A 26,176-nucleotide genomic window follows, 5' to 3' on the forward strand; every position below is an offset into this window, starting at 1 on the left:
CCCTTTAAATAACATAATAATTTCCTATTAGTTTATCAAAGGAAAAAATAAATATCCTTTTAGTTTTTAATTTTTTTACTTGATTGAATAAGTATAAAATATAAAATAGTAAAATTTTATTTAAAATTTCATTCTTTTAACAATGATATGAATTTCATCTACAATCCTATAAAAGTAACACGCAATAAAAATTAATCACAGTGTCTTGTCAAAAATTAAATGTAAACATGAAAAAATAACTATACAATTTTTCAGAAAAAAATACCGTTGATAATGCTCAAATCATGGGTGAACTATTAGCTAAAATAATGTTTAAACACTTTCACTGAGATTCTCAAAGTCTACATTGTCTTGTATTGCATCTCCCTCAAAAATGGCAATAGAATCAGTACAATCAATTAATATGAATTCACCATCAATTATGATATCAGGATCACTGGACTGTGGTTCATCAGGTGACAGCACTTTAGAAACAGCACATACTGGAACACAGTTCTTCAGAAAGACACTATCCAATATTTCCTTCTTAAGTGCCAGTTGTTCAACCGATTGCCGGGCTATAACTTTTCTTCTACGGTAAATTGGCCTTTTAACTCGTCCTTTGAGTGCACTATGAACTTTGTCTGCTGGCCTATGGGAATCCGATTCTGAAGCATCATTAACTCCGGTGTGTACGCTCGTAGCCAAACTCTCAGGTATAGGATTTCTATGCATGTCATCATCAGAATAAGAGTTAGGTACTTGATTGGTATGAACCTGGTTTTCCCAATTTCGGAAACATACAGGACAAGTATCATTGTGTTTTAACCAATTGGATACACACACGTTATGAAAAATATGCCCACATGGCAAGAGATGTGGCCAGTCAAATTCGGTGTTTAAACACAGAACGCAGTCCTCAAAACCATCTAACTCATTATTTCGAACAGATTTATGCGATGCCTCTTCCTTACGTGGACGGCATACAAGAGCTCTCTGTTTGCGTTTGATGCGTCTTTTATTTGTAGCACTGACACTTCTTGTAGGTGCATTTGTCCCAGCCTTCAACGTGCTTATGTCCTGGATGTTCTTGATCTTCTCTGGAGTTTCAAAAATAATTCTACGATACGAATTTCGAATTTCAAAACACCTTGAGCGACTGCAAGTTGTCATGATCTAAGGTATTATTCAAAGTCTGAAAATAAAAAAAAAGGGTACAATTAAAAATGGGCGCTTAAAATTTTATTTATTAAATTATTTTCTACTTAGCTATGAGCAAATTCATAATTGAAAATAAGGTCGAAATGTTGATTAATTACTAACATATTACTAATCAGGCTAATGATTTACTAAATCAGTTATTATTTAAAGTCCTTAATTTATTTATAAATAATTCCTATATTTACAATTTTTCTCTATGATTTATTTACTAATTTAATTTTTTTTATTTGTTTACTAATTTCAATTATTTTAGAAAAATTGCAAATTTCAGGAAATCTGATACTTTAAATTCAAAATGTTAATTGCATAACTTTTGTTAAGCAGAAAATTCTTTTAATGCCTCTTAGCTTACATTTAGTATTTATATTTTAAACTATTTTATAAAATAATTGCAGATTCATTCTAATTAAAAAAATTTATACTAAATAAAGATTTTAAGTACTCTTCTATTCCTGTCAATTGCCGATGAAACAATCTTTTGAGTAATTGGAATGTAATTCATTTATTAAATATAAATTGCTTTGTACAAACCCAAGGAGATATAGATTCGTTCGATATTCAAAGTTTTCGGATAATAACAATTGTCTTAAGCAAATCTTATCTATCTTTGCCGGCTTTTGAAATTACCACGGAACTATTATCAGGCTTTACATGTTTGTCTAAATTTTTCTAAGTCTTGGTGACTATAATCATTGCAAATGAATTTTATGAAATTAAAATCTAATTTTAAAGCATTTCATCAGCTATCCAAGATATGTCCAAGAAGAAAAAGCATTTTTTAAAAAATTTGATATTTTCCAGATATATTACAAAAAATATGTCTGTTACTCTTTTAAAAAAGTTACGCAGAAATTGAAAAATGTAAAACAGGGGACGAAAAGAGAAAAAACAAGTAAAAATCTGCTCTGCATGAGTTTGCAGGAAACTTTTTAACTCTCATTTTGCCTGAATTTTGTCAAAATTTTGAACAAATAGACTTCATTTCCTAAATCACAGTCTTGAAACAAAAAAACAAGATTCTGTGATATAAACGAAACTAAACTCAGTGGCGCGACAGCCCATAGAGGTCCAAGGCCTACTGTGCCCATCTCAGTTTTCTTGATCTTGGGCTCTGGTGTGCAGGAGCAGATGTTCGGGTTAGGTGGTCAGCCGAACGCTGAACCCCCAGTGTTTAGTTCCCAAGCATGCTTGGTACTCATTTATCCACCCACTGAAGGGATGAAAGGCGGAGTCAACCTTGTCCGGACCGAGGATCAAACCCCGGACCTGTGGCATGGCAGTGCGAAGCGCTACCACAAAGCCACCGGGCGTCAGCGATATAAAAACATTATAAAAAAGTTTTAATCAATCTTATTTATAAAGTTTTCCTAAATCAGTTGCATACAAAATTTTTCAAAATTAGTTATATATAATTTCGTATCAGATGCTTTAAATAACATAAACTAATTTTATTTCTTAAACAACAGCCTGAAATTTCAATGCAAAAAGGCTTTTAAACTTCTGAGTTAAAACTCATTATAGAACGATTTCATCAATTTTATTTTAAAAACATTTTCATATTTTACAATATAAAATGCCAAGCGTTTTAAATACACTTAACTAATATTTTTCTCTACATCAGAGTCTAAAATTTGAAACAAGATAATAAAAAAGATTTTGAGATAAAAATATCCAAAACTTTCCTAACTTTTAATTAAAAAACTATTTAAAACAAATTTATATACTTTACTATATAATATAATATCAAATATTCTAAATAACATTTCTAACATCTTTTTCTAAACTGCATTCCAAAATTTGAAGAAACGAAGAAAAAAAAATAATCGACATTATTCTGAGGCAAAAAATCCTAAAAAGGTTTTCATAAAATTTAAGTAAAATTTTCGATAAAACATATTTTATAGTTCACTGTATAATATAATATTATACATTTTAATTATCATTACTGACATAATTAATTAAACAAGTCCTTAAAATTTAAATGAAAAGAAAAAAAGTCTTACAACATTTCTGAGGTCAAACACTTAATATATTGCACTCACGAAATTAAAAAAAGGGTTCAATTAAAATTTGTCTTTATACTTTGAAATATAAAATCGTACAAACGTACTAAATTACCTTCCCTAATATTATTTCTTAAATAAAAATCTAAAAAAAGTAATGACAAATTTCTGGTTTAAGTAACATTAAAATAATTTGTCAAAAAATTTTATTCAAGTTTTAATGGAAATATATCTTTATACTTAATAATATAATATTTTATTTATTCATAATATATAATATTTAAACAAGATGAACTAAGATTATCTCCTAAACAACAGTCTAAAATTAGAAACAAACTGACTGACATGATTTTGAGACAAAAAATATTTCATAAATTTTGTTATAATGAAGAAGAATATTTCTTAGTTAAAAACATTAGCGTGATCTTCAAATGAATAACTTTGAACTGATAAAACTGTTAAGTCATTAAACTGCTAAAAAGGAAGATCCAATCGCTACAAAGGAATTTGTTTGTCCGACAACATTTTAATTGTGTTAAAAACTATCATCATGTGTAAAAAAGTGTATATTTTACAACTCATATTACTTTTATACATTGATTATTAAGATTAAAAATTTTACTCTTTTCATTTCAAGTGTGTCTCTATCACAGAGAAAGTACTGCATATAAATATTTTATTATTTCTTAGATGGTAATTAAAATTTTTTGGGGAGTGGGGATGTAACATAAATATCCTAAACTTTACCTTCTTATGTTATTCCTTTATCTAAATCTTCTTATTTAATATTTGACACTAAACGCTTTATAATACTTAATAAATCACTTCATCTTTTTTATATTTCAATCTCAAGTGTTCTACATTTAGATCTGAAGTATGTATTAACATTTTATAATTTTCCCTTTACTCACCTTGAGAAACATATTTTTCCCTCGGGCTACTTAACAAACTAATTGTAAGTACTCAGGCTGTCCCTGTTTCATGAGGCAAAACATTATTATGATACTATTTTACAAGATTTTCTCTAATTTTTATTGTAGAATACTTCAGTTTGTGTCTCACTTTGATGCTTATTCTTTGATGATGATTGTTAAATAAAATTAATTTGCTCTTTTCAAATCTTGTGCCTTGTTTACTTAACTCACCCGATTAACATATATTTGGTCTATAATATGAGCAGTGTCCTAACTAATCCAAAAATGACTTCCCACTACTTTAGTGTTCAATATTACTTACTATCATATTTTCAAAATCTAAATCCTTCATATCATATTTTTAAATCCTTCAACTCTAACCTAGAAATAAAGGCACACAAAAAGCCTAAAAAAAAATCTAATTTTTCCGCTCTAGAGTGGAAAACAGTAAAACGGTAAAAACAGAGTTTATTGTAATTACAATAAACTCTCTTTTCACCGTTTTCTCAATCAAGATTTCTTTCATGCTCTCAAAAACTACTTTTTTTCTGTCATAAATTAATTAACAGGTCAACCGTCTCTTTTAAAAAGTATTAAAGAAAGTATATCAGAACCTGCGCAAATAAACTCTGTTTCAGCGATAGTCATAAATTCTAAAGTAAACCTTTAGAAAAAGAACTTAGACTTGATTTGTGAACGCTTGCTACTCTTAATTTGTGTATGATGATTCATTTTCAATTTCAGAAATTTTTCCTAGTCTTATTTTTAAAGGCAGATTCAATCTTGAAATAAAAAGGTTGTTTATGCAAGCTTAATTCAAACCTCACAGTGCATAAACTGGTATAGGTAAATTTAACACAGCACGAAGCTTACTTGGTTTATTTGCTAATTATTTATAAAGCTTGTAGGGCATTATAATAAAGGTCGTAACTGATATTAAAATATCTCATCTATCTGGGATAAAAAAAAACGGAAAAAACACAAATTGAAACAAATGAAAATCTAGAGAGGTGTTTAAACTCTAAATGATTTAAAATTTTGTTTAGAATAAATTAATTTCTACGTTTGCTCACTTTAAAGGAATCAAAATAGTGATTAACAACATGTAACTTTCAATTTATACCTAAATTTATTTTTAAAAAAGTTAACACTTGGCTTATCACTACTTTAAATTATATAGTTCTGAGATTTTAAAATGTCCTAAATATGAAACTAAAGTTTCTCTTTAAATGTATAATGACCCATTTTATAAATTTAAAGAGTTTTAAATTCTCAAAGACATTAAACGTAACTTCGAGCTAATTAAGAATTATTAATATATTTAAACCTAGCAAAAATGACAACATACCACAAAAATGGCAATATACCATTTAAATTTTTTTCTTCTCTTTGCATACTCTATGGAAAGTAATAATTTTAAACAACGCATAACCTTTAATTCTAACTTAGATGTACTAAAAAGTGATTGGCTGGAATATTAACATTAACTTTAGAGAGCCCCATTGCTGTATAACTCTTGCACAGACTGTTTGGTTCTGAAATAAATCTTGGTGAAAATGAATAATCAAATTACACCTAGATGTATATGTAATATATTATGGAACAGACCAAATATTTAATTTTAAGATAGACCAATAGTAAAATTATTACTAAAGCTCCTCGGCAGAAATTTTCAGTATCTCTTGTTTATATCTTGTGTTTGTATAGATTCAAAAACACGAACAAATATTACCATATCCTTGTAGTTTTAAACATACTTATTCACTCAGTAATTACCGCAATTTCCACAATGATGTATTTTAAATTTAAATGGAGTAGTTTTATAAAAAAAATGTCTGATTATCACTATAGTAAGCTCCATTGCCCTTAAAAATTCTCATTCTACTGCGATTTTACATATTGGTTGATTAAATTATAAAATAACATATTTCAAGGCTCTTCCAATGAAGCCTATTCCTTTGAATACTTTATGTAATTTAGGTAAAAACCAGACATTTTTTTAATGTTCTTTAACAATGTACATAATAATTATAAATTTATTTGACATATTTTTTTATTATTAATGAAATTAACTATTTTACAGCGCTAAAAATATTTATTTATTAATTTTATCCAGTCAAACTTTTTTATTGGAACGTTATTAATAATACCTCTTTAATTTTGCCAGTTTGATTTCCACAATAAAAAACTCTTAATACAGCTTTCTACATGTTTATTTCAGATTAATAAAATGGTTTCGTAATTTAAATGGTGGAAACTTATTCAAAGCAATGTAATAAAAAGTTGTGCTTACATTAAAAAAATTTAATTTTTTAAATTTCTCTAGAGAAGAAAATAACATGATTAATTTAGCAAAAAGTAGTGGCATTTGTTGATGATTTAAAACAATATTTAAACATAAACTTTTTTTAAACTTTAAATTTACGTAAAACATGTAGAAAACAACGGCACTAACATTGGAATTTCTGCGCGAGAAAATAAATTTAAAAATCCTTCCATATTTTAAGGGAAAAAAAGTTTAATATCAACTAATATTTTTATAAAAGTATCACATTGCCTTAAAATTCGTTTTTTTTTAATTATGAAGAAATAAGCCCTATCATTAATAATGAAGCACACAGACGAGAAATAACAATAAATGTACACTGTAACGTTAAGTTTAAATTATAGTAGCTAATTTCACTGTAATTTTAATTTTTTTTATCGATTTATCTGGATACGACTAAATTATCAAATTTATAAATTATATAATAGTTTTTAATTTCGAAACAATTTCTAAAAGAGGAATTTAAGAAGTCTGCTCTTAACTGGCATTGTCCTTAACTAGCTTTAACTAGCGTTGTTTCAAAATGTAAGAAGTCTGTCCTTAACTAGCATTGTTTCAAAATGTAAGAAGTCTGTCCTTAACTAGCATTGTTTCAAAATGTAAGAAAAATCAGAAAATAAAAAAATTCACTTCAAACAAAATATATCGAATCAGAACAAAATATCGGAATTTACTAACATTCTGTAACAGTGATGAAAAAAAAAATTATGTTAATGTCAAATCAATAAAATTTTAATGCTGAAACTAAGAATCTCTTTAAAAGTCGGATGACCCACTTTATAAATTTAAGGAGTTTTAAATTGCCGAAGATATTAAAAGTAATTTTAAACTGATTAAGAATGATCAATACATTTAAACCTAACAAAAATGACAATATAATACAAACGGAGAGAATTAAATAAAATAGTAGTAATATCTGAATACCATTTTAATTTATTTCTTTTTTGCATACTCTAAAGAGAGTAGTAGTTTTTAACAATGCATAACCTCCAATTCTAACCTAGAACTCCTAACATTATAAATAAAAGTGGCAAATAACTTTTTACGAAATTGTAAATCACTGGTAAATTATAATCTAGATACACAAATCCCCTCTTTGGTTTAAAAATAAATTTAAGTACAAATAGACGATAAATTCGACTTTAACCATAAAGATGTGTGCTCACCTAAGGAATCGAAACTTATGCTCTAGACTTTATAAATGCTTAATTGGTAAGCATAATCTGATCGCCTTCCTCTCCTTTCTTTTATTTTTATAAGCTAAATAAAGCTAAGGTTTATTTAACTCATGAGAATATTAAATAATATGCTACATATTGTCTGTACATAATTAAAACAAAATCTTAAATATAACAGATACTACATTAAGTATATGCATTTTAGTTAAATCATATATGTAAATATACCTAAAAATAAAGTAATTACAGTCGCCAAACATGAAAAAGGAACGCCTGATAAACACTACATAGCTTTCAAAAGTTTATTCGATCATATCACATCACTAAAAGGCGAACTATGCGGTAATTTTTTACTAATCTTTACCAGTTTTGACTTACGCTTGTAACATGCTATTCTCAAATTATGTGTAACATGCTATTCTCAAAACATGTTTATTTCAAATTAATAAAATAGCCTCATAGTTTATATGGTGGAAACCTTACTTGAAACAATATAATAAAAATTTGTATTCATGAAAATAAATTTGACCTCTTAAATTTCTAATGAAGAAAATAACATGATTAATTTAGCAAAAATCAGTGTTTATTTGATGATGATTTAAAGCAAAAAACTATAAATGTTGACTTTTTTTAAAACTTTAAATTTACGTAAAACACTTAGAAAACAACGCTACTAACATTGGACTTTCAGGTCGACAGAATAAATTTAAAAATCCTTACACATTTTTCAAAAAAAAAAGTTCATTAAAAGAAAGTCAAATCTGGAAATGACTAAATTATCAAATTTACAGACTATATATTAGTTTTTAATTTCGAATTAGTTCGTAAGAAATGAAATACCTACAAGCAATGATTCCTTAAAACACTCCTTAACTAGCATTGTTTTAAAATGTAAGAAGTAAATAAAAATTAGAAAATAAAAAAATCGAAAATGAAAAAATACCGAATCTGAAAAAAATATCAGAATTTACTAACATTCCGCAACAGTGATGAAAACAAATTGTGTTAAAATTAGAGAAAAAATCAATGATATTTTAAAAGAATTAAATTTAAAAAATTAAATGAAACGAGTTTCAAAATCTACTAACATTTTAAATAAAAGTGGCAAATAACTGAAAATACTAAAAATTACATTTTATGAAATTGTAAATAATAGGTAAAATGTAAGCTTGATATGTATTATCTATTTTATGAATAAAATCTTTTTCTATGAAAATGAATTTAAGAATTAACCACATTAATTCGAATTTATTTAGCAAAAAGAGGTAAATAAATTTGTCAAAACTTAGCTTTAGCTAAATACTCTGCTACCAAAATAAATTCAAAATGGAAGTTAGTTTATTAAAAGCAAAAATTTACTGCAAATTGTTCTTTAAATAGTTTTAATTGCATTAAAATGGCTTATACAGGGGAAAAACTTACTGATAGTTCTGAAATTCTCATGTTAACCAGATGAAAAAAGAATATTTAATAGTTCAAGATTCACAAATAAATAGAAAAATATCGTTTAAATGTGCTTACCTTTTCAATACAGAGGTATTAGACGTCAAGTATCCCTACAGCGTCCTGTAACATATAATTCGTATTCTTCGACAGTTCACTGCACGGCTCACAATTTTCTACAACAAATATTTCTTCACCACGAAATGATTCTTAGACGAAGTTCTAAGACTAAATGGTCAATACTTTTTTTGAGGTGTATAGCAAATATTCAAGAATATCAATTAGTCATACAATAGCTCTTATCTATAAGAATGTTTAACCAATCAGGTTCACACCTGTCTCCAAGAGTATAGTAGTAAGCTGCACCCTCCCCCCCTATATACAATCTTAGCCCCTTCTAAATAATAAACCTTATGTTTGCAACATATGAATAAGTTATCAATGTGCAATGACAAAAGAGTTCTACTAAACTAGAGATGAAATCATGTTAAAGCTTATCTCATTAGTTAGTTATCACGGGCTTTAATGCGTAACATTACACTGTATCAATTACCTAATGTCAATTTTAATTATTTTTTTGTTTTTACAAGCATAATATTGAAACTACTTGGACCAACTACATAAGGAATTAATTTCTTGTAGTTAAAATGTTTCTTATACAGAGATAAATAATTTAGCATTTCAATATTTTTAAACTTAGTTACTAAGCATTTTGATAAAAACTTAGAGCAACAAGCTCTTAGTTTTGAATATCATCTCATAACAGAACTTATTTTTTTAAAGAAATTTAGTGTATTATTTAGTTTTTATTTGACTATTACATTTAATTTTCTGTTCAGGAAAAGGAATTTTTGATTTTAAAAATTTTCTTTTAAAATAAAATGTATAAAAAACGGTGATAATCAAGATGTTAGCGATACTATTTTAATTGAAATATTAACGTTAATCTACCATACAAAGCTATATAGATAGCATAAAAGATAAGAAGATACTGCCAAGTCAGTTAATTATTATTGAGTTTATCAGGAAAAATAAATTATAAATTTTTGAAGCATACTAAATTTTTCCCTCTTACGAACAAGTGCTCTTTAATAAAATAAAAATAATTTAATATTTCAGTTTCAAAAAATAAAGATTGAGGCTTCAGACTTTTCAGAAAATAAAGATTATTACTTAACATCTTTAATGCAGTTTAATTATTAGAGACGAATAATTATGCAATTTAGAACATTTCAAAAAACTTCAGCTTTTAGTTACAAATACTTTTCTTTAGAAAAAATTTTAGCTTCAATTTCTTTATATATTTTAATTTAACCAACACATTTTATTCAATTGATATGTTTAATGTAGTTTAATTATTAGAAAAGATTAGTTATGCAATTTAGAACAAAACCTGAGGTCGCCGGGAATAAAAATAGAAGAATTTATTCTTAAAAACATTCTTAGTGAAAGAATCTTATTAATCACCTTAATTTTACATTCGGATTTTCCCACACCATTACAGAATCTATTTGGTTTGAGAGCCTCCATTTAAGTTAACTAATTAATCAGTGCAAATAATATTTCGCTTTGTCGAGTACAGACACAATTTATCTAATCTAAATAAACATCCTCCCTATCCTGAATAATTTAAAATATCATTTCCAGTGGTTAATTAGCTTATTTAAGTTTAGACCCTTGAACTAGTGATACTGTTTGTTAATTCGTGAATATAAAAGTAATAAATATTAACTATAATATTAACCTATTATTAAAGGTAAATATTAACCTATTAAACAAAAAAATCAATAAATACGAAGACTAAGTAAAAGTAAGAGCTTGATCAAGTCAGTCTAGACTTCTATCCAATAATCCGAAATTCTTTAAAACAGCTAGTCTATTTATCGTTTCTAAAGACTTTCATTCACTTTTAATTTGAAGATTTTCAATGACTTAAGAAGTAAATAATTGGCAATATAAGAAAAATTTCGTTCGAAAAAAATGACAACGCAATTATTGAAAAGTGTTAGCTTTATTTTCAGGAAATAGTGAAATGGGATAATGTTTGTGGAACTTCGTGAACTTACTGAAACAGGAACTTTGAAAGCATTTTGTAGCTCTACATCAGAAAAAAATCCTACAAACTAAAAAATTGATGGATGTTAACACAGGTGGGCATTAGGAAAAAGAATCTATATTGGTTACGGAGGAGAAACAGAATTCGAGATAAAAAGTTTATACCGAGGTCCTTAAATGAAACTTCTATTTTACATAAAGTGTGTCTTGTTTTAGTAGACCAAAAACTACGCAGTTTGAGATAATAAAAAACTCCCTCTCTCTCTCTCTTTTTAAATAATAATTTATATAAATTTTGTTTCTTGATTTTAAGAATTAACTTAAACTTTTATTACTTTTTAGAGAAACTCATGTTTGCAAATTTTGAAAGAAAGAAGTTATCATAGAGTAATAGTAAAAAGTGTGCATTCGGAGCAAAAAAAAAAAAAAAAAAAAAAAACGCTTCATTTAAAATCTATAACCGAAAAACATTGATTTAAATTTTTTTTGAAAAAATATTATAATTAGAATACATAATTCAATAATAAAAAAAAATTAAAAATGTCACTCTTAATACGGAGAAAATGATCATTTCTTTTAAAAGAAGTTTATTTATGTCGAATAAAGATACAGATGCAACTTACATCATCATTATTTACAAATCATTATTTACAAATCACTAATTAAGATTAGGGCACTCTTTGTAGACGTAAAGTTTCGAAAATTCCTTTGATGTTAAATTATATTTTAAGATAATTTCTGCTGGTAGGCGTCATTAAACAATTGAAATTCGTATTGTCATTCAACACAGAGCACCAATTAAGATTTGAGTGCTTCAGTTTTTGAGAAAGTTGTGCAGTTTTCGAAGTCAAGATTTAAACACGTTAGTAAGTTAATCTAAACTTTATGAAATAATATTACGCTATCAAAAATAAAAGTGATGTTTATGATAAAACTCGGGATTAAGGATTTGAAAAAAAACTGTTTCACTTCTCTCTTTTTCTGGAAATCCTACATATTATTTAAAAATTATATGATTGGATTTGTAGGTATTTTTCTACATTTTAAAAATCATCATCGTTTTTATTTTACTTACTGATAATTCAGAATATTCGAGTTTAAAGTTATATTGTGAGAATGAATTAATACAAACATATATTAACTATACAACGGCTCCAAATTTGAAGAAAATGGTTTTAAAGACGCGGTTTTCATAATTTTTTAGTAATCAATCTTAATTCATGAATAATTTCGTAACAAGACAATTGAAAACTCAACTCAAGAATAATTTCGCAACAAGACAATTACGAACTTAATTCAAGAATAATTCCGCCGCACGAAAACTGAGAATTTAATTTAAAAATAACTTAGTGACAAGAGAATTGCAAAACTAATTTAAGAATAATTTCTGAAAAAGATAAATGCTAAATTAATTAAATATTTTAAAACTAAATTCCTACCCTCAATTCGCTAGAACATTTCAACAAAAATATTTAAAAAAAATCTAAATTCAAAAAGATTTTAATGATTTAATTAGATCAGCTATAAAACTCGATCGAATAAATGTAAGAAAAGATAGAAAAAGAAGCATTGATCACCCGTTTTTTTATAAAATATAATTGAAATCATAAATACTTTTTATAACACAATGTATAATAATATTTATTGATTTTTTGAGATATCTAAAACTTTCTCTCATTTTATCTAATTTACGAAAGTTATTTTTATTTCAAATTAATCTCTAAATAAATTCTTAATTGTTGTTTTAATTAAACGAGCACAATTTTTTTAGGACATAAAGAGAAATTTCTCGTAAGGGAAAAATAGTTGCAGTTTGAGCAAAAGACCACCCAAAAAACAAGAACTGAATTATGACAGCTATTTGCATGGAATCAGTCTTAGGAACTCGCCAATTTTTCTTGAAGTTGAATGAAAACAAATAATGAATAGAAACTGAATAAATATATGCATTCATGTTCTCTCCTTTATCTTTGACTCTTTCACAATGTTTATTGTTATAACAATAAACATTGTGAAATCTTCTTTAAGAGAAAGTGAAAGAAAATGCGTGCCTAACAGAGGAATAGAGCTCATTTTGAAATCAAGTGATGTGTGACTATTGTAAATGAATAACAGGAAAGCGGGGATCAACCATCAAACTTGACAATAATTTATTTAAATGAACGCTGAATCCATACCTCTTGTTGGGTCTTAAGAAATGTATCATTAGTAATCACTGACATTTTCCGCATCCCGGGTGGAAATAGTTCCACCCACGCCAACACCTGTGAAACAAATTTAGAGGGAGTGGTGGGGGGCGTTTCACGGAAATTCTTATCTTGTCAAGTACTTATGCTTTTGTGCAAGCAGTAAAGCTTATTCAGTTAAATGGTCGTTGAAAATTAATGGTAGGTTCAGTCAAGAATTAACTAAAAATATCGTTTTAAAAACAATTCATAGCACACGGAGCAAAACAAATTTCAGATTTGAAATCAGTACATTCAAATTCGATAGAAACAATTCGGGGCTAAAGAGAACAGAAGGGCTAGTTCATTCTGCTCTTAGAGCTGAAGCTATGATTTCCCTCCTCTTGAAGTCATGCTAAACACAGATCTCGGAGATCGCAAGCAAAGATATGAAAACTATGCATCATTCTCTCAGTTAAAATAATTTAGACTTTCTCCTGATATTAGCCTTCAAACTTTGTGCAATTAACACATTATTTCCTGTCAAAAAACATAGTTTTAAATAAATCTCTTGCCCAAAGTATTAAATTAAATACCATTTTAGACTAATAAAAATATATTACTAGTTTTCGTAAATGACAGTAAAAATACTTCTTTTTAAAATTTTCAGTTTTAACTTTTATTTTTAAAAAAAATTTAACATTAATTGCATACATTAACACTTTTATAGCTACATCTTGTTCGATAACATTAATTTGTAAAGTTAGGGTAAATTTAGAATCTTGATTTTGAAATATGCTGCTAATGGCAATTTGTTTTTACTTAATCATTAGGAAACAACAAGCTTGAACGCTAATTATTTTAACAGAATAATAATTTAGGATCGTAAATTATTAGAAATTTTACAATTGTTTATAGATATTTAAATTTAAAAGAATATTATTAAAAAAAAATATTTAGAATATTTACAAACTACGTTATGAAACTAGAAAATTTTTAATTTTTTCGTTTGCCTTCTTTTTTATTTTTTGAAGTAGCTGGGCGGTTTCAGTTTAGATGGGGATGAATTCTTATAAAAGTTCTGAAATGTAAATTAAGCGCATTGCTGCTTCCTTCAATGCATTATATCGTCCCTCTAATTCACTTATAAATTCTTTGATGACACTTTTTGATTTTCTGTCCCATGCACTCTTTGAAAGTGTGCATGGGACTTCCATCCATACTGCTGACGGACCTCCCATAGATAAGAGAGCTTTTGGTAGAGTTAGAGCAATTTTAAAATAATTCTAATCGGCAATCTAAGCAACCGATTTCTCAAATCATCTTCATAATCTTGTTTTAAGAAATGCTTACTGCATATTCGTTATATTTAATATTAACTTTTATATATATTTAATTCGTTATATTTAACATTTCGCTTGCAATATTGAAGCCATTCTTTACACAGTTGTTCATTTACTTTAGGGAACACGTGGAAAATTATATATTTTCCTTTCGTGTTTCTATCAGAATTTTTGTAAGTTGCAATCGCACAAACTGGCATTTCATCAATAATTTTAAATTTTTGTAATTCACTTCTCAAAACTGAGAAAAATCATTATAAGAAACAAAGAATGTCTTGGAATAGGTCACAAAAAGGAAGGCTCCAACATTAGTTATGGCTAGTTAGACCGAACGGTTCGCTCCTGAAGTGAACGCTCAAGCTTTCCGCCACCCTGACGTCACAGGCGAAAATCGGAGGCTTGGCGCGGCGAGAGTTTCTTCAAAGGAGCGAATTAGTTCATCTATTCTCAAAACAATTACTCGTCTGAATGTAAGAAAAGAAGTGTTCCCCAATTTCCTTTATTTTCCGTTTGCATTAAATACAAGAAATTGATATTTAGCATGAAATGGAATAATTTCTTTAAAAAATTTTGTGCATCGCGAATGTTACTCAGATTTGTACACTAGTTATAGAATTTCTACTACACTGCACTAATTCATCATCACAAAAAAGTAAAGTAAAAAAAAATGTTTTTTTTTGTTTAAAACAACTTAAAACTGTAAAGTATCTTACTGTAGGGCACAGATAAATGCACTATGTCTTCCTTTAGACTTCTTTTCAAAAACTTGTTCTTCTAATTATGTGAGGTACTCATAATCCAGAAATTATGGTCGCAATAGGTTAATCAGGAGGTCGAAATTTAGACTTTATTATAATAAATTCACTTTCGCGCATTTCCTCATAGAGACGGAACTAATGAACCAAATTAAGAAATTATTTTTCATGTCCAAAACTTGTATATGCAATGACAATTCCATGAAAAAAAATTGTGTATTTATTTATTCATTTGTTTTGATGCTTAAATTTATGGACAAACAAATTTTGAATAATAAGGTATATAAATATTTACACTTATTCAACATACGTAATTTTGAGAGACTGAATCCGAAATTTGAAAATGAAATTAGAAGAATAGTTTTCAAGAAATGAAATTTTAAAAATACGACTTCTTTGAGATGGTGGAACATGCGAAATAAGAAATTAATATTAAGAGGCTCAACCATTCGACTACACTCCTGACAGAACTATAGGGACTATATTTACCAGATTGCTGCTATCCCCTCCCACCAATATTTTAAGATTTTCGAATCCATCGAAAGAACTGCACATTTGTTCAGAAAAAATACGTTTGTGTGCCTGATTTTCAAATGTCATACTCTGTAAAAAATTCAAAATATCACGATAATATGTATGTGAAAATGTAAAGGCACCTTAGGTGTTTCATCCGTAATATCTATTTTACCGTAAAATTCATTTCTGTGGTAAAATTTTACACCGTAAATTGTACAATAATATATATTTAAATACATATATTTAAATAGATTTATTGTAAATATTGCTGTAAAAATTTCGGTAAATCAGAATTATTTGTTCCGTAAAATTTTATAGTGAAAAGTCCTAGCACCCCGAGTACCCGTAATTCTTAGATTAATTTAATCTGGAATTTTTTACAGTGTCTGCACGAAACAATTGGCATATTTAGGGGTATTTCTTTGAACTATTGAAAATGCCAATTAGCAATTTCCTTATTTATTATTATTGAATAATATCATTTAATTAACTATTATTACTATTATCATTATTGAATAATATCTTTTATTTATTTATTCGTAATGTGCATAAAGGTATTTAAAAAAAACTGTCCGATCAAAGAGATTTGCAAAATCAGGTTTGCCTAAAGTGGCCACATTTTCATTGAGACAAAGCGGGACAAATGGGATGAAATGAGAATTACAATTTAGTTATATATATTTTATTGTATACATTCATATACTTGTACAAAAATGTATTTATTATTAATTATTGGTAGCTATAAAAATATTTGTAAAAAATAATAAATTAAACATCATGATTTTTAATCAAATTAAATTTTTTTTATTTAAAAAAAATTATGATTTTCTTTCACGGTCATATTTTTGATCTGAGTGAATACTTAGCAAAAGATTTGGATCATTTATTAAAATGTCATGAAATATTTCACATGAATTGGTCAAATTATATTTTTAAAGTTTTAATGTTCAACTGCGTTTTTTCAGTTGTCCATATTTTATTGATACTAGAAAAAACACGTTCTGTTGCTACATTTGTTCCTGGAAGGGAGAGCGCGAATTCTACAATTTTCAAAATATTTTGATAAGGAATATTATTCTGTTTAAAATGAAGGAATAACTCGGTTCATTTTTTGTCTGTTTCCAACATTAATTTTTTCATCTGTAACATTTCATATGTTCAAATTATTCTTTTTTAAAATAGTACTTACTGAATCAAAAATTATTTGTGAAGTTTCACTCAGCAATGAAACAAAATCTAATATTCTATATTTAATTCCAGTTTCTGGATCAAAAAATCTAACAATTGTGGGAAATAATTTTAAATCTTTGTGGTTGGAAGCATCAGAATTCATGGATATAAATGCGCATTTTTCTAATTCTTTCTGCAATTGTGAAAACAAATATGGTGAAAAAATATTACAAATAATTGCTTCGGTTTTTATCCTTGCACATGCATATTTTTTGTCGTATAATGTTTTGATCATTTGCGACGTCATATTCATTGATCTGAAACTTTGATTTCGAGATCAAGGTTTATGGTGTGGAAAGCAAATAGCCCTTCCGCTAATGCTAGCTGTTTTTCCGTGTTGCCAAAGCTAGCAGTGAGAAAAAACTGTTCCATTTCAGACGATGAAGCGGCATTATTCAAAAATCTTGTGTGCCTCTTTGTCGCTAGATGTTCAGTAATATCGTTTTTTCAACCATGTGAGACCAAAAATTTAGCATTGCATTTATCACACCGTACCATATAGTCTATTTTGGTTTTTTAAATAAATTGAAATTCTCTGCTTAGCTCTTCATTAAATTTGCATTCTCTTTTTTTACTCATCTTTTATTCTGTGGGTAAATACTTGAAATGAATAAAAAATTTACTACAAAGGCTAAAAAAGAGTATTAAATTTTGCCTTATTGACCGTTATGTTGTGGCGACTATTGCTCTACCACTATCTTCGTCAATCAAATAATGAGTCAAACCGAACTTCAAATTGAAAACAACAAACTGCACTGTCTACACTTACCTGAATTAAGCCGAGACGTAACAACAATGATCGAACACCACCGAGTAAATCTAACTCGGTACATTGACTAATTTTGTTTACTCTGCATGCATTTTACGTGCTTTTTTAATGTATTTTTTATTTCTTTATATTCACCATAATACTTAATAAATAATCGGAAATATATTTTTACAGTACATTTAAAATAAGAAATGCAGATATTTTCTAAAAAGCGGAACATTTTTAAAAATCGGCGGGACGCGGAACAGTTCACTAAAAAGCGGGACTGTCCCGCCAAAATCAGGACGTGTGGTCACTTTAGGTTTGCCCCAATCTTTCTTTGAAGTTGTTTTCCACGCGCAATTGCTACTTACGCGGAAAAGATACTTATACAAAAATAATCTCGATTTCAATCACAGTACGTCGTCATGGTATGTAATGTATTAGATCAAAATTAGTTCTGATGTTCCATTCATTAATGCATTCTATAGATATAATCTTAATATCATGATCTTGGGGCCAGATTATAATAGTATTCTTTATCATGAGTTTTTTAAATGTAAACTGTGAATACATTTTCTTGAAAAAACTGTACCCCCAGCAGGTGTGCCTGAAACTTTCCTGCTTTGTTAAATATTTTTCCGCAGTTTTATTTCGTTAAAGAAAAAATTCATTACATAAATTAAATTTCTTATTTTTCCAGTGATCTATTTTTACGTTATGCAGTTTCCAATGTTTTTGCAGAAATTTGATCTGGAATTTTTTCACAGTGTCCGCACCAAACAATTTGCGTATTTAAGGTCATTTCCTTGAAAATTGTTCAATTAATTAAATATATATATAAATATCATTCTATTTTCCCCTTTCTTTTGTTATGCTGATCAAGCTACAAGGAAGTCTTAAAAAATTGAATTAAAAATTTTTTTTTTCAAATTATTTAATTTTTTATTCTCTTTTTTTAAACTATCATTTAATTTTTTAACTTACATTTCAGTTTGATTATCATTCATATATTTCATAAGTTTTAGTTTTTTTTAATTACATACAAGGTACTTTAAATTAAAGAAATTAAGAGAATTATTTTCGGAAAAAAATTTCTCCTAAAAAATATTTAAAATAATATATACTTTTTGATTAAGTAATTTTTTAGTACTTATTTAAATTTTTAGTTACTATTTCATTTGTAGTCAACATACGTTTCAAAAATTCAGATTAATAAAAGTTTAATTCTTGAAAAAATATGTGTGCATGTTGCCGCCCGAAAAAAAAAACATTCTTAACTTTTTACTTAGTTTATCCTTCTCCAATCCATTTTAGTGACTTTTTTTGTATAAATACTTTCTGAGCAAAAAAATGCCTAATTTCTAAAATACACTCCATACGATTTCCATAAAAAGTTAATTTTGGAAAAAACATAGGAAATATATATATCGCATAGTTTTATTAAAATACCTTCAATGTATATGAGCATGCGACTTCTTTATTGTCAAGTTCCTAAACTTTGCAAGGTGCACTAAAATGTTCCAATGCCAATATCATTGTGTAGCACCTATACTTTCTTAAAGTTCTTCCTCCCTCTCAGCAACTGAAATCATTACTAGAAGGTGTGTACTTTGGGGATAGGTGTGTACTTCGTAGCACCCATACTTTCTCTTCTTGGCTTTAAAATACCACAATGTTGTTAATAATAATTCTAACTCAGTGGCGCGACAGCCCATTAAGAGGGCCAAGGCCGACTGTGCCCATCTCAGTTTTCTTGACCTTGGGCTCTGGGGTGCAGGAGCATATGTTCCGGTCAGGTGGTCAGCCGAACGTTCAGTCCTTTAATAAAATCCTGAGCAGAAAAGTATATTCGTGCTTCCGTCAATTTAAAATTTTTTCAAATTTATCAAGCAAAAAAAAAAAAAAAAATCTTTACTTACCATTATATCTTAAATGTCATGCAACAAAAAATGAAATTTTTTCTTTAAAATACCACAATGTTGTTATTAATAATTCACTGTACATAAATTGACAAAAAAATGGTAAAATTTCATGCAAAATTTTTTTTATTTTAACAAAGATATGACTCCATTTACAATCCTATAAAAGTTGATGCTCAACAAAACAAAAAATTTACAATGTGATTGACAAGTAAGAAATTAAATGTAAAATTTATAAAAAAATTATACCAATTTTTTTTTAAAAAGTACAATTGATCGCACTAAAATCAAAGGAGATCTCATCCAGTGCAGGTGATCATCATGAGTGAAATTAATATTTAACCACTTCCACTGAAGCACTCAAACTCTGTATTGTCGTAAATTACATCTCCCTCAAAAATGGCAATAGAATTAGTGCAGTCAATTAATATGAATTCGCCATCAACTAAGACATCAGGATCACTGGATTCGGCTTTATCAGAAGACTGCATGTCAGATACTGGAGTAAACTCACACACTGGACAAGATACGTTGTAGTAGAACCAATTGTGAATACACTTATCGTGGAAACAGTGACCACAAGGCAATTGCTTCTCATCCAACTCTTTCAAGGTATTCAAGCATATGGAACAATCAATGTTGAATTCGTAATTCAGAACAACACTATCCAATATTTCTTTTTCAAGAACCTGCAGGTCAATTGATCGCTGGGAGCGAACTCTTCTTCTACGATGAATTGGCTTTTTAACTCGTCCTTTGAGTTCACTATGAATTTTATCTGCTGGCCCATAATAATCCGATTCTGAAGTATCATCAACTTGGGTGGAAGGCATATGTGTACTTGTAACCATTATGTTAGGCGTAGGAGTGCTATGTATATCATCATCATCAGAATATGAGTTAGGTACTTGATTGCTATGGTTTTCAAATTTTCGAAAACATACAGGGCAAGTATCACTGTATTTTAGCCATTTGGATACACACGCGTTATGAAAAAAATGCCCACACGGCAAGAGATGTGGCCAGTCAAGTTCGATATTTAAGCATATAGCACAGTTCATACCTATCTCATAGTTAGCGACAGAGTTTCGCGATATTTCTTCTTCAATGATTGAATTGTCAATTGGACGTCGTGCACGGGTTCTCCGCTTCTGTTTGATTCGTTTCGTATTTGTAGTCTCCACCATTTCGGGAGTCTCATTCCTTGGTCGACGGTTCGAATCCCGAATTTCAAAGCGACTTGGACGTCTGCAACTCATCATGATGTGAAGTTCTGTGTTAAGGCTGAAAAAAATAATAAAAATGTAATGGATTTAGCTTTTTTTGATTAAAAAAAACTTAAAATATAAATACAATTGTCGTTGACGAAACAAGGAACTCCCTAAGAAAACTTTTTTAAAAAAAACTTTGAAATCTAGAATATATTCCGGATAAAATGTTTTCAGAATTATTTGGAAAATTGAGAATATGTTTTAAATAATACCTTCGCATATTTTAATCAACAAACAGTTGTAAACATTGAAAAAAATAGAATTTCTTAAAACTGTGACTATGTCGTGGTTTTAGGAAAGTTTTTAAGAAAAATATATTTATTTGGAACGTGAGTTTTTTTCACGAATATTATATCTGTTCTAAATAGCAAAAATAGTCCCGTCGCGATTTCCTAATTCCTAAAATCAAAATATTTTTAAAGCCTTTCTCCTTCAATATTAAATGGTCTTTTTCTTCTAAACAATCAAAATTTATAATATAGCTATGAAAAAAAAAGTGAACACGAAACATTTATCTAACAGTAAAAAGAAAATTGGAAACCAAAATGTAGTTACATTTAAAATGGTTAACACAAAATTTACCCTTTTCTAATAATTACATTTAAATTTTCCTCAACGGTGATGAGTCATTCAGATCCATTTTTAGGGTCATTTTTCAGTACGTTCCAAATTCTTGACGTAATTTTTGAGTTCGATAAGAATGATATTACATAAAAAGTTTTATTTATGTAATATTTAAAGTGAGTTATTAATGTTTTTAACCTCTCGATTAAAACACTCAGGGTTTCTAATAGGTAAAACAACGCATACTCTTTGAGTTAGTTATTCGTTGGAAATTTGGAATGAATGTTTAATTCATTGAAAAGTAATAGCACTATCAATTAGTTAAACTCTGTATTTTGTGTGTCAAGGAAGCTATCTGCCTTTATTTCTATACTTTTTTTCATTTTTAACTCAAAACAATGTATAAACAATATAAATAAATAATATAAATAATAATATAAATAAATAATTAAATATCAAAAATCTATTACGAAAATGAGAGAAAGACTAGAATGGGTATACTGAATGCAACACATTTTATTTGGCTATCGATTTCACATTCAATAAAGGATAGGCCAGGAGTGACAATTATTTATCAAAATAACATTACCGTTCATCATTAATTCCGTATTCAAGAATTTTGTAAAAATTAAAAAAAAGAAAGATCTCAGTAGTTTCTTCCTCTTTTTTAAAAAAATCTTCATTTATTAGTCCAATGATTTAAGTTTGGAAGTCCTTGAAAAAATTCAAATTAGAGGTCAACTAATTATTATTTTCTGAATCCAACCAATGATATTTTTGATATTTTTAGTAAAAAAATTTAAATTTCACGCTAAACTTGCTGAATAGAACTTTCCAATGCTTCCTTTTTTTAAAACTTTTTAGCGCAATTTTTGTTTATGCAAATTTTATATTTGCATCGACATTTTAAAGAGTCAAATTATAAATGCTGACGCCACTAAATATTTAACGAAAAATACCCTTTAATATTTTGGTTTTAAGGGATGCGAGGCATTTGAGAGGGGAGACTAGTTCTGTTAGTTAGAATAATTCTAAAAGTAAGGAAAGAACTGAGTTATCATTATTTGCATTAAAATTAAAAAAGTTTGACCCAAGAATCGTGAAATTATTATGAACACAATGTAGTATTTAGAGTGAAAATTATATAAGAAATTTTTAGCATTTTTCGAGAGAATTTTTTTTCTCCACTCCGCAAGAGTATTGAAAAAAAACTGAATTTTTTTTTAAAAACTCAATTTATTCCCTCACAATGTCCTTTTCTGACAAATAAAATTTAATAGTAAACTATACATAACTCAAATTTACTGTTTTGCAGGAAAACTAACAATATATGGTAAAATATATATATATATATATTCAAGTAGTTTTTAAAAAAAATCCTTCTGCTTTTTTTTCGTTGTATTTGATCGCCTGTCTACCAAATAAAATTAAAATAAGATAAATTATAAATACAACATGAATGTGTTTAAACAACATTCAAATAATATTTTACGTAAATTAAAAATCTAAAATTGGAGCTAATAAGTTTTAGGAACATATTTTGTTTTGGATGCTAATTTTTTTTTTAAAAAAAAGTGCTCAATGCAAAATTGCAGGTTTTGGTAGGTAAAAATTTTAAATAACTTCTGAACCATTAGCTTCATCTCTTTTGTTTTGGTCTCATTTGATATAGCGTAAAAATCTACATAGAAAATGAAATATAATTTGTATAGGCAGGTATTTTAGACGCTAAAGTAGGCAGTATCAAAAATTGTATTTCTTTATTATTCATATGTACTATATTCTTTATAATTCCAAAATTGCAATCTATTGCCTCATAAAAAATAAATTCGAAACAACATCTTGCTGGTCTTATAATATATTTGAATTTTCTTCCTCTTTTTAAAACCCTCTTCGCTCACAGAAAGATGAAGATGGCAGTTAAAGAAAATTCAAAGAGAAAGCAAAATTTAATGTATTCGACATGCCACAAATTTAAAACGATTTCCATGTGTTCTCTAATTGCCCCAGGATACAACTATTTTATTGAACAGTCCAATTTATACCTACTAATTGTTTTTCGACAATTTTTTTTAAAAAAAAAAGACTCCCTTTTTTTTTCTTCCGTAGTATGTAAAAGCAATAAAATTTTTACTTCAAATGCATTAATGATTATTACATACATAAATAATACACATTAATAACAATATTGTGAAACATTAATAACTATTTTGTTAAAATTTATATCATTTATAATTCCACAGTAATCGTTGTTTAATTTTCTTAAATAGTCTTTATGAAATTATTTAAAACTTACGGGAAGCAATTCAATTCTAACCAGATAAATCAGTGCTCAGGGATCTCAGGGATCAGTGCTTTTTATCGTAAAATCCATTTTCACAGTAAAACTTTAAGGCACAAAAATCTGATAAACAGTAATCTTTACAGTTATATTTAGTATAAAATCACTGGCTTCATAATTTATAAAATGATACGGGTGATATTCAAAATTTTTTTGATCTTTAATTCGTGTCTTATATTTTGATTCTTCGCATATTCTTCAGGTCTTTATTATTTTTTAATTCAAACTGGACATAAAACGTTGTTTCGATCTCAAGAAAAAATGATATTTGGTAATACTATGCAGTTACGTTAAATAAATTCTCATTAGCTCTTATCGGGGACTTATTTACATTCCATTTATGAATTTCTGTAGAACTTAAATCATTACTATAATTCTAATAAAATAAAACTAAAGGCCATTATTTCTCATCAATTTGATCTTAATGATTCTAAGAGGCCATTATAGCTTATTTAATATCTTTTTAGTAAAGAAATATTGTCTTTTTCGTTGCAACGTAACAACTTAAATGCATGGATAAAAATTGACAATTAAACTGACTGACTGTTATTTAATAACAACATGAAATTTGTTGTTATAAAAATTATCAGAAAAAACGTACTCATTTAAATGAAAAAAAATCACAAGTAAAGAATAACGAAAATTAATAAGCTATAATGGCCTCTTAGAATAAACAATTTTGTTGCATTATCACAAATTACAATTTAATTAAATTCCAGCAAACAAAAATCAGTACATAAAAAATATTTAAAATTAAATATTGAATTATACTTATATAAATTTAACTGCACTTTTATTTTAATTTAACTTCACAAAAACATGCCTCTCAAATTAAAAAAAAAAGGCGCAAACTATAATATTAAAATACTTAACAATGAAATATAATTTGGTGGATAACTAACAAAAGGGAATAAAAGCTAAATTTACAAAAATACAATACACCGTACAATTTAATTAAATTCCTGTCAACAAAAACCAGCACAAGTTTCTTTAAAAATATTTCAGTTTACATATTGAATTATACCTATATGAATTTAACTGCACTTATATTCGATTCATCTTCGCAAAAATATGACTCTCAAATTAAAAAAAAAAAGAAAGTCAAACTATAATATTAATATTCTTAACAATTAAATATAAATTGATGGTTAACTGAGGGTGAACAAAATAATATAAAAGCTACTTCTATATTGAAAAACAAAGGAGTTTTCTTCAGAAAACAACCAAGCTATAAATTTTGACAAAGCTTTAATAAAAAGTAGCAAATAACTGGGAAAACTTTTAAATATTTAAAGTTAAATTTAAATATTGAATTACATATATAAATTTAACAGCGTTTTCATTTAATTTAACTCCGCAAAAATACGTCCTTTAAATTGTAAAGAAAAATGCTGAAAATTCAAATATTAACATACATAACACATACGTATATCATGGTGGTTAACCGAGAGATGACAAATTGTAGTGAGAACTACCTTAGTTAAATTCTCTTCTCTTTTTTTTTAAAAAAAAAATCATTCTATTTAAAAATATTTCGCTTCAAGTATGGAATTACTTAAATTCAATATTAATACCTAAATAAATTAAACAGCAATTTATTTAAATTAAACTTAACAAAAATTTACTAAAATAATTATATCCCTAACACTCAAATATAACTTGGCGGGAGAAACTAAGATAAGAGAGATAACCTGAGAGTGGACAAAGCGAAATAAAAGCCATTTTTGTAAAAACAGAACAAAACATGCATTTAATTAAATTCTATTTAACAAATTACCCTATTAGTATCTAAATTTAATAATACTTGAATAAAATCAACACAGTATTGTTTTTTAATTAAACTCACAAAATTTACCCCTTAAGTCAACAGAAAAAAACATTAATTTTCCTAAATATAAATACATATTCGAAGATAATATGAATTGGAATTATTATGAATAGGTCATTTAAATATAAACTGGCGATTAACTAAGAATGGCTGAAATCGAATAAAAGAAATTTTTATTAAAATGCAATGCAACGTACAATTTAAAAAAAATTCTATTCAACAAGTATCAGTATAAATTTATCTCAAAAAATTTCAAATGAACATGAGGCTACTTAAATAAATTCAAAAACAATTCATTTCAATTCAACTTCATGAAAAGATACTCTTTAACTCAAAACACCGAAGATCTGATTATTTTAACAATATTGTAGACG

The 26,176-nt window shown here is 27.3% G+C and overlaps 2 protein-coding genes across 4 annotated transcripts in view; both read right to left on the bottom strand.

Annotated features, from left to right (window-relative positions):
• Positions 1–129: 129 nt before the first annotated feature.
• LOC122268866 (uncharacterized) lies at positions 130–9,430 on the bottom strand. The gene is made up of 2 exons (XM_043039597.3): positions 9,143–9,430; positions 130–1,174 (listed from the first exon to the last, which is right to left on the bottom strand). Exon 2 carries the CDS (start codon positions 1,150–1,152, stop codon positions 313–315), a length of 840 nt encoding a protein of 279 aa, XP_042895531.2. The 5' UTR covers positions 1,153–1,174; positions 9,143–9,430; the 3' UTR covers positions 130–312.
• A 10,476-nt stretch (positions 9,431–19,906) lies between these two features.
• Positions 19,907–26,176, bottom strand: part of LOC147804095 (uncharacterized) — a 41,306-nt gene continuing 35,036 nt past the window's right edge. For all 3 annotated transcript variants that reach the window (XM_087151922.1, XM_087151925.1, XM_087151924.1), the window contains exon 2: positions 19,907–21,082. In XM_087151922.1, coding sequence (XP_087008048.1) covers positions 20,137–21,060 — 924 coding nt within the window. In that variant the 5' untranslated portion in view covers positions 21,061–21,082 and the 3' untranslated portion in view covers positions 19,907–20,136. The remainder of the gene's footprint in view (positions 21,083–26,176) is intronic.

The sequence above is a fragment of the Parasteatoda tepidariorum genome, chromosome 9 (assembly GCF_982258835.1).
Source record: "Parasteatoda tepidariorum strain Cologne lab strain chromosome 9, Ptep-v5.0, whole genome shotgun sequence".
Taxonomy (NCBI): domain Eukaryota; kingdom Metazoa; phylum Arthropoda; class Arachnida; order Araneae; family Theridiidae; genus Parasteatoda; species Parasteatoda tepidariorum.

Bases quoted from the DNA above. Each gene is read 5' to 3' on its own strand.
- LOC122268866 (XM_043039597.3), bottom strand. From the start codon at position 1,152: ATGACAACTTGCAGTCGCTCAAGGTGTTTTGAAATTCGAAATTCGTAT.